Source organism: Gymnodraco acuticeps, unplaced genomic scaffold (assembly GCF_902827175.1).
Source record: "Gymnodraco acuticeps unplaced genomic scaffold, fGymAcu1.1, whole genome shotgun sequence".
Taxonomy (NCBI): domain Eukaryota; kingdom Metazoa; phylum Chordata; class Actinopteri; order Perciformes; family Bathydraconidae; genus Gymnodraco; species Gymnodraco acuticeps.
In genome coordinates this window covers 3,163,341-3,173,035 of record NW_022990023.1, presented here as the reverse complement: position 1 = coordinate 3,173,035, position 9,695 = coordinate 3,163,341, and the positions used below count along the sequence as shown (strand labels likewise).

The 9,695-nt window shown below is 41.4% G+C and overlaps 1 protein-coding gene across 5 annotated transcripts in view; it reads left to right on the top strand.

The window, feature by feature from the left end:
* Positions 1-216: 216 nt before the first annotated feature.
* si:ch211-234p6.5 (pleckstrin homology domain-containing family A member 7) overlaps positions 217-9,695 on the top strand; it is a 13,533-nt gene continuing 4,054 nt past the window's right edge. For 3 of the 5 annotated variants that reach the window (XM_034214267.1, XM_034214268.1, XM_034214266.1), the window contains exons 1-19: positions 217-469; positions 3,542-3,611; positions 3,707-3,805; positions 3,895-3,967; positions 4,071-4,171; positions 4,406-4,524; positions 4,622-4,834; positions 4,940-5,240; positions 5,793-5,852; positions 5,981-6,133; positions 6,699-6,749; positions 6,842-6,922; positions 7,023-7,175; positions 7,297-7,395; positions 7,785-7,893; positions 8,171-8,244; positions 8,743-8,847; positions 8,926-9,016; positions 9,251-9,300. In XM_034214267.1, the coding sequence (XP_034070158.1) occupies positions 429-469; positions 3,542-3,611; positions 3,707-3,805; positions 3,895-3,967; positions 4,071-4,171; positions 4,406-4,524; positions 4,622-4,834; positions 4,940-5,240; positions 5,793-5,852; positions 5,981-6,133; positions 6,699-6,749; positions 6,842-6,922; positions 7,023-7,175; positions 7,297-7,395; positions 7,785-7,893; positions 8,171-8,244; positions 8,743-8,847; positions 8,926-9,016; positions 9,251-9,300 (2,043 nt within the window). In that variant the 5' untranslated portion in view covers positions 217-428. Of the gene's footprint in view, positions 470-2,892; positions 3,037-3,541; positions 3,612-3,706; positions 3,806-3,894; positions 3,968-4,070; positions 4,172-4,405; positions 4,525-4,621; positions 4,835-4,939; positions 5,241-5,792; positions 5,853-5,980; positions 6,134-6,698; positions 6,750-6,841; positions 6,923-7,022; positions 7,176-7,296; positions 7,396-7,784; positions 7,894-8,170; positions 8,245-8,742; positions 8,848-8,925; positions 9,017-9,250; positions 9,301-9,695 lie in introns of those variants that run through there. The other 2 variants (XM_034214269.1, XM_034214270.1) reach the window with 2 other exon arrangements.

The following is a 9,695-nucleotide window of genomic DNA, read 5'->3' as shown; positions in this document are numbered from 1 at the left end:
CTGATAAATGAAATTCAACTTATGCAAAGGGTTAGAGAAGAAAGAATGGGAGAACAGCTGTTTTTTTTGTAAATTCCTGAGTCACAAACCCACACTCGGCAAAAGACAGAGAGGCTGTCAAAGGCAGGGTGAGAGGGAGGGACACTGAAGAGGGAGAAGGGGGGGAGAAGGGGTCTCACAGAGAGTGCACTGTTAGAGGACAGAAGAGTGTTAACAGCCAGTGTAGGTAGATCACCGGACAAACAGTTCAGCAGCCACAAGTCAGACCGGAGAGTGAGAAACAGACAGGAAGGTTCACACTTTGTGAGGAGAGAAGCGGAGATTAGCAGCAGAGTGTTTTGGCTGTATTTTGGTCAACAGGAGCTTTTGGTAGACAGGAAGAGGGCAGCCGAGCCTGAGGAGATGCTGTGAGGAAAAACTGCCAAGTGATGGAGCTTGAAGCAGCCAGCAGGCGGGCACAGCTAATCAGGTACAGCAATATGGCATCTTTATTATCATGTGTGTCTTATGCTATTCTGAAAAGTATTTGAACAGTGAAAAACTACTTATTCTGGCTTTACTAATCCTGTATTACCATCAATTTCTAGTAATTTCCACTTTGACATACAGACTGCTGTAGCTCAAGGTTAAGAGTATTGTAAAGCTGCGACGTAATGTCTTATCTGACTTTTTCTAAGCTTTGCCCATGCTGTATTCACCCCTTTTATTTGTATGTGCCCATTTCCATTGTGTAAAGCCACATGAAAAAGACTGCGTACAATAATCCAGTATCTTCATGAGGGACTCTTCTAAGGCAGTCAAATTGTATGACAACGCCTTACGTCATTACTTTACTTATCAGGGTCAAAGGTTTAGTGATTATTTCCCTGACATTGAAAGACTTGAGAATGTTGGAGACATGCAAATGTTTTTTGTTGATGGAGAGGGTGGGATATTTTATTCAACATGTTCTGTGTCCAACTTCACATGATGCTACGGAGTCCTCGGGCCCTACAAAGCGCACTCTGTGTTGTACACAGACCCACCGTTTGTCCTCCCCTCCATCCCTCTTTAGCATTTTAAGTCTTCCCCTCCCCGAGCGAGTCACCCCCCGTTGATTAAGAAGGAGATTTTCCAAATACTTCACAACACCCACGTAACCCCCAGTGGCTTTGAGGTTGTTAGTCTCCACTCTCATCTCCTACAAACACTTGATTGTTTTCTTTGTTTACTACGTGTCTCAGTTGTAGAGGATTGTGTTTGATACCAGTGTATATTGCGGTAGCCAAACCATGTGAAACCTCTGGTTCACCCACGAGTGCGTGTGGAGGCTCCGTGTGAGATGCTTCTCATGGATTTTTATCTTCAAATTCATCTGGGCTGCTCTTTCACCGGGGTCAACGAAATCTGCACAGTTTAGAAAAGCTAAAACAAACCTTTGCTGAGGAAACAGGTGTTTAAAAAAGATGAGAATGTGGTTTAAAATCTAATTATCAATAATTTTGGAGTTGACAAGTGAGTCAGTAAATGAAATGATTCCATTATGACATTATGCATACATACATAAACTACGTTATCAGCAAGTATTGTTCAAAAACATGCACAATTACATTTAATGAACTATTATAGACATACACACATAGTTTTGCAATTCAGAAAAATTCAAATTGTAGAAGAAACTTACCTTTTTCTAAATGCATTCATATATAAATACAGTGAAAAGTATCTGTAGAAATGGATCTTGGCTTAATGAATATTCAATACACTCAATATACAATTCACTTTATATATTACTATAAATAGTAATTCAAGAAATAAAATAAAGAACTAAATAAGATGTAATTTCATATGCATATTTCATCATAAGGGCCTGGCATACTGTAGCAATACACAAACAAAAAAACAAAAATGAACCGCACTTACTGCATTTTGGCAAAACATATGAGCAGCATAAACTTTCAATTAATTAATTAATATTAATTCCTTACATTTATTATAGCGCTTTTCCAGATGCTCAAAGTGCTTTACAAATACACATTACACATATCATACATGCAATGGTCACCACTGTGGACAATACCCACAGGAGCAAGTTCAGGTGAAGTGTCTTGCCCAATGACACAACGGCTTTACAGACGCAGCAGCGGCGGGTTTCACCCCTTGATCTGATGATCATTGCACAGCGCACTGCGCCACACCGTCCATCTTCACGCCTCGAAGTCATCGAGGCGCAAGTACACATTGATATCATACATGTACTGTGGACAATACCCACAGGAGCAAATCCGGGTGAAGTGTCTTGCCCAAGGACACAACGGCCTGACGCAGTGGCGGCAGGAGCGGGTTTTCGAACTGGAGTTCCCCAGCACCCCCCTTGATCTGATGATCAGATGCACAGACCACTGCGCCACCCGTCCCCAAATTAACTTTAAAAAATGTGAGATTAAACTGAGTGCACATGTAGCAATAACAGAAGAAAGGAGTAAGGAAATGAATCATGGGTTGAATAGTTGCAGGTGTAAGGAACGTACTATCATGTGACCTGAAGTACAAAACCAAATCTGCTGATAAAACGTTGCGGCCTTGGCGTGACTCTCCCAAAAGACACAGTGCATCCCCCCCCCCCCTTATTCATTTCTCTTCAGCTGGCCACTTTACTTCCTCGGCTCCAGGCTCTTTTATTTTGGTTTTCTGTCCTCAGCAGTCAACCCTGCAGTTTGGGACGCATTCCAAATCTCGTCTCTCATACCAAGCCGGCCCTGCTGCTATATATTGGTTTTCACACGGTCCCGGGGCCCCTCCCTGCTACCATGGCGATGCAGCTGTCACCTGTCAGTTTAGTGGTGGGGAGCGCACTGGCCTGTTGTAGCTCAGAATAGAAATGTGGGAGAGTGTTAAGCTGGAAGTGTCAGAGCACAACACCGAGTCCCAGAGAAGATGAACAGTTGACGGGGGGAAAAATCTAAACTATATGGGAATGTGGAAAATGTGTCTATGGAGATTACATGGCGGTGTTCATGGACTAACTGCTTCTACAGAGGGATACTGAGTGTATTGGTAAGGCAGTTCATCAAATGTGTCCGCAGAGTATTGCTAAGAGTTGTTGTTCACGCTCGCACGTGACATGTGTATTTATAGTTTTAAAATGTTCATGTTATTATGGAAACTGGAAATAGTTTCTTCAGAGATTTTGGTAAACTTTAAATATTCAAGTGTGCGTCCAATTGTATGTGATGTCATTACTTTGTTGGTGTTTCATTTAAAAAATCCACTTCTATTAAGATATTGTGTGTTTATTTGTGTTTGTGTACACTTAGTACATACTGTATCCTCTTTTGAACACACCTGTGTATGAAATAACTTGGTTAAAGTCCACTTTAGGCCTTAGTTTGGGTGCTAAAACCTACATTTTGGAGTGCATTTTGCATCCAGTTCTGAAATGTATGACAGGGGTTTGTGACTGTGATAGTCCTCTAGTGAACGCATCTTCGATTTTAATTTGTGTGTGTCTATTTTGTTGGCTTTAACTGCTTTCTATATGTTATTTTTGTTCCCAATGCAGAATGGATGATCAGGATAGAGTTAGCCAAACATCCAGCGTGGCAACCATTTCCTACTTTCCCGTCATGCAGGTTAGTTAACATGTTCTATCATTATGTGTACATGGACAGCTTATTAAGAGCCTGTGAGTGCATGAATATTTATTATTATCATCCTTTGCTAACAGGAATGTGATGGAAGGGTGCAAACCTTTGGGAAAAGATGTCAGTCTGCCAGGAGAGATCCCAACTGCTCTGTGGTCATCAGAGGATGGCTCAACAAAAAAGTAAGTTTCTATGGTGTGCTTAACAATTCATAAGTTCATGTAAACGTGTAACTGTTTTAACATGAACCTAATGTATGTCTCTCCTGCAGGACAGCTCTGGTTTGAAGCTATGGAAGAGAAGGTGGTTTGTCCTCTCCAACTACTGTCTGTATTACTATAAAGGTACACATCCCATAGCCCAGCACTTTGTCTGAAATTAAACCATTTCATGTGCTCTGACACCAATTATCTCTTTTGTTCACTTGTATTTATTGTTCCATGCCAGACAGTAGAGAAGAGTCTGTGATGGGTAGCATCCCACTCCCGAGCTACAAAATCCTGTTCTGCACACCACGGGAATGCAAGAACAGAAAGTTCACATTCAAGGTATCATCATACTCGTACAAACAATAAATACATTGTTAACATTTGATTTGAAGTCTCACACTTTAAAACTGTTGTTGATCACATGAATCAACTTTTATACAGGAACTAAACTGGCTTCACTGAGCACACAAGAGGCGTCTCTCTATATTTTACACAAATTCAACCAGGCCAAATTAAGAATGTAAAGGATAATATTCAACAGTGAAACATTGTGAATGATTTCTGTAAACCTAGGTGGTGCACCAGGGAATGCGCTCTTACTTCTTCAGCGCGGACACTCAGGAGGACATGCTGGGTTGGGTCCGAGCCCTCAGTCAGTCTGCTGCAATGGAGTCCAACAGCTCCCTTAACAGGTAAAAGCCCATTCACTTTGCATGAGATATACACATTAAATATCAAGCATTTTTTCATGATTGAGCCTATTTTTTGCTGCGTATCTGATCCTTTCAGGCGCTGCTCAAGTTATCAGGACTTCACACACATAGGTGGCAGCATTGAATCAGTGGATTTCCCAAGAACCCCCTCTGATGGAGAGGACCCCTCCCAGAGACACAGGAACGTCAGCAGGACTCTGAGCGAACCGAGCCACCTCGCTGGTGGGAGGATGGGGACGTCGTGCTCGGAGCCGAGGGGGAGGCGGAGTGTGCGTCAGAGAAACAGCAGGTTGTCAAAAGGCACACATTTAAATCCCAGTGGTTTACTTTGAGGTAAAATCCTCTGAGTAACATCCCAGCTTTGTCATTTCTGGTCTGTTTTCTCTTCAAATAGAACACCCAGCCCTCCTGAATTTAGCAGAAGAAGAGCTTGTGATCCACACCAAGAGGAAGACTATCTTCCTGGTCAAATCACACCACCCATGCAGACAGAAATGATCAGAACAGGTTCTTTGAGCTCAAGAGGTCAGCTGGGGTCGCGACCTCATACACCGGTGGGAAGGGTTGACATTCGGCCTAACGACGACTCTGCCATGGGGCCAAATACTCTGTACTACGCACCTGCCTCCCCTCAGCTGGAGTTCAAATCCACTCCGACCACTCCAGTCACGGAAAGATGGCAGAGCATAAGCAAGGTCAGGACGATATGAATGTATCTTAATTATACAATCTAAATCAGGGGTGTCCAAACTACGGTCCGGGGACCAAATGCTGCCCGCGGACCATTTTTAATCGGCCCTCACTCAGCAAATTAAGTATAATAAACTTCTGCTTGTCTTGTATTTTACATCTTAAATATATATGTTCAAATATATCATGGTATTCATGTGTTAATAAGCCCAATTTTCAAATAAATTCAGTCAATTAAAGTTGAAAACATGTTTCTTAAAGCATTTTCAAGTATCAAGAATAATTTACCTACATTGGATTGACTTTTCCAACTTATAAGAGAACCTATGAGGCAAAATACCTCTAGTGAGTTGCCCAGCCCTTCTTATATATTTTTTTGTGTGTGGCCCTCTGTGGAAAAAGTTTGGACACCCCTGATCTAAATAGTATGGGCTTAATAATGACTATGATGGCTGTGTCTTGTGATTCCTCAGATTTATGTTTATTTTTTTTAGTAACAGATGTGATGTCTCTTCTCATCTCTATCTCCTCTCACCTTTTCGTTTCATATTTTACAGCCTATACCCACCTATGGGTCTGTCCTCCATATCTCGAGTGGGAGACGACCTTTAGGAAAGGTGACTATAGTATGAACAACACATTTAATGTACACATCCAGACTAATGTGCAGCAGTCTACTGTAGCATTGTATGTTTGTATAATGCAATGTGTTGTCTTATCATCTACATACTGTCTCTTCCTTCAGAGCTGCTCTCCAGGGGCACATGCAGACTTACTGCCCCCTTTGCCCCCCTCAGCCAGGGCCCCACATGCTCCCCAGCACCCACACCACCATCACCACCACCATCATCACCATCACCGCAGCAATTTGTCTGTTTGTGTGCTACCGCAAGCTATGGTACAGTCTGCTGGCCTCTGTGTTCCTCTGGTGTCTTTATGTGGTACACATTTAAACCTGTGTTGTGTTTTTGTATGTCTTCTCAAACAAAAGTATTGTTTTTGTAGAATTTGTGCTGCGGACTGACTGTTTATGTCAATGTAATATATTGTATTGTCACTAATGCTTGTTATATCAGTTTAATATGTGACCGATTAATCATATATTGTGCTCATTCTTTAAATGTGATTAGTTGTGGTTAAATCTGTTTGATAAGTCTGATTTCTTTGAGTTCTGCCCTGTGCATGACTCATGAAATTAGTGTTACATAAAGCAGCTGGTTGCCAAGTTGCAAATGTATTTTTCTTTCTAATTCATGACCTTGGCCACTGTTGCTTGTGCTGCTCCGTTTTTACATTCAAGCATTAACCAACTGTAGTCAACACAAAAAAATTACAGAAAACTCATAAAGGATCTGTTAACAATCACATATTGTTAAAGCTGGTGAACAGGAAGTAGAAATATCAACACATCACTGTTTTTTATTAGAATTGTTTAACAAAATGATAACTTTGATCCATTTCAGCCTCCAAAGCCTGAAACCCCCCCAATCAGGCCTCTTGAAAGTGATGCAGACGTGAGTATTCACAACGTTGCATATGGCTTTTACCGGCCCCAGAGTATGTTGCCATTATTTATGTTATTGGATGTTATATTTTGCCTCTTCAGGTTGTGTTGACAAGGTTGTGTGGGTGTGACAAGCTGCTCCAGTCTCTGTCTGTAGAGCTGGCCCAGCTGCAAATGGATAAGGTGAAGAATAACTCTAAAGGACTACAAATTAAAGGCTGTTTAAAGCATGTTGTGACTGTTTTAAGAATACAAATAATAACGTTTTCTTTCAATGTTGCAGGATAGCGTCCAGTGTGCATTAGAGGTGTCCAGACTGCAGCTGGAGGAGTGGAAAAGTCAGGGGCCGAGGGCACAGGAAGAGGCGCTGACCGAGAAGGGTTTGCTGCAGGAAGAGCTGGTCACAATCAGGGCCAAAATGTGTGATGTATCATTGGTATGTATCCACCAAAATCAGACAAATAATGAAATCAACTGTAGATTCTCCAGTGTTTTTATTTTTATTACATATATGTATACAAATATATTGGGGGTTTTTCTCACAAATGTTCATTCAGGAAATGGAAAGGGTGTGGAGTCAATATGAAAGAATGGAGAGTGAACTGTGGGTTATACGTTCACACCTGCAGCACATCTGTAACTTTGGAGTGCCACAGGTATTTAAAATGTACAAAAAGCATGTGTCGTGATGTGTTTGTAGTTTTTAGTCATTGACCTTGGTCAGAATTAAAAATTGGTGAACCTTCATATGTCACATGCAGACTCATTAAAATAAACAGCAACCCATCTACATTTTTCCACCAACGTTTTAAGAAACACCATTAGAATTGTTCTCACAAACCAATTACAACAATATTTGTAGCGATGGGGGGTTAAAGAGACAGTGTCCACACAGAGGGTGAATACAGGTTTATTCAAACAGGCAGTATGAGACAAATATAGTGCTTTTTGAAAACTAAAGGATGCCAAAAAATACGATCATAAACCTAAAATGAGCATAATATGTCCCCCTTTAAAAGATTCATATCAATGTTCTTGTTTTTAGGACCAGTCTCAGGCCCAGAGAGAGCTGTGGATGATGGAGGACATCCTGGCTGGACTAAAGATCAACAGGGATCACTTCCGCTTCCTGCTGGGACTGCAGAGGCACCACTGTAAGAATCTGCTTTCCCGTCACTGTCATGCTGAGAGTCTGTGACTAGTATAGAATACTGTATAATTGTTCCTGTAAAGTGTAAGAGGTAACAAAAATGTCAGTGTTTTCTGGCATGCAGTTTGATTTTGAAGTCTCAAAAGTTGAATTACTCCTTGCTTCCAGTTGGTGTCGCCATTGCATAAAGGAATCTGGTTCCTCTGGATTATGCACCTGAGACTTGACAATAGATGAACAGTGTCAGTACTTTTACCTTTTCTGTCCCCCCCACCACACAGTGTTCCAGCCATCATCTCCGCATCCTGGATCTCCTGGCTCTCCCACAGAGAGGATGCAGAGTAGACTGCAAATGGTACGACTTCTGTCCATTGTTTCATTTTCACCAAACCCTGACATCAGCTCTCTGCTAATGCTGGGGAGATGAAGTACACTCAATGCAAAGGTCAAATACTTCTATTAGTAGACAATGAACAGGCTTGCAATTATACTATATATAGATATTTGTACTGCTGATTTATTTGTGATGCCATGGGTTTATATGTCTTGCTCTCCTTTTTTCAAGTTAGTCACGATTTATGGCTACTAAAGTGATCAGTAAAAAACAATCTGCAGGATTGTGCCATATGTGTTGTCTTCCATCATATCTAGACTAGGACTGTCAAGATATCAGATTTTCACTTTGTGCATGATGATTAACGCGATCAATATTTCATTTTAAATAAATGATGGTTATTTTTTTAAACCTGTATATTGTGAAACTTTTAATCTAGACGTGTGTAATAGTATTTATTAATCTGGAATGGTTGCAGTAACATCTTCTATCAAACCCCTTGTGACAATGATCTCTCAGGATGAGGAGGAGGAGCCCCCACTCCGCCCCCCGTTACCCCAGGAGCTGCAGGAGAGCTTCCAGAGCAGGGATCAGGGCCATGGCTGGACAGAGTCACCATATGAGGTGTGAAAAAAAGACATTATCAATGGCAAGCATGTGCAAGATAGAATATTATAAAATATGTCTCTGCTTATGTTTCAGGCGATCTACAGCCATTCTTTTGACCCCGCACAGAGAGGAGGACACAGCCAGCCTGACCTCATAAATGTGAAATCACAGAGAGACTCGTTTGGTTGGTACACATTCAATATCAATGTTATACATAAAAGTAGTGATATTAATCTACAGTGGCCTGTAGATTAATATTTTCTAATATTTCATAAAGCTTTGATTATGTTTTTCATGCAAAGCTGTTTATTTCCTTTGTCTTCCTAACTTCTCTTTCTTCCTGTCACTCTCTCCTCCCACCCATCCTCACTCACCCTCTCTTATCCTTCTCCTGCTCTTTCCCCATTTTCATTTTCAGAATCTGGTTCAAAGTGGATCCCACCAGATGCAACAAACCAATCAACCAAGGTTTGATACCTCGCAATTTCCTGTTTGCTGGTTATAACTAAATCATGCCTTCTGAAATGTGGTCCAAAATGCTCCAAATATAGAAGCAGATTATTCCTCCTTGCAATCACAGCCAATTTCAAATTATTTGATTCTCTCATCTTTCTTGCAATTAGGGCATGTTGCAGTGCCTGTTGTAGGCGAGAGGGGGAGGCAGAGGCACGCATCTCAATGCAGTAGCTCAGTCTTGTCACATTTGCCACCCAACCCCCCTTCTCACATGCTCAAACATACATATATGTGAATATACATATGCAGCTGTATGCCCATGTAGCTCTGCAGAAACACACAGCTGTAATCATAGTGTTTTTCATATGCAAATACATTCTGGTTCTTGCTTTACCTTCTGTACCCGC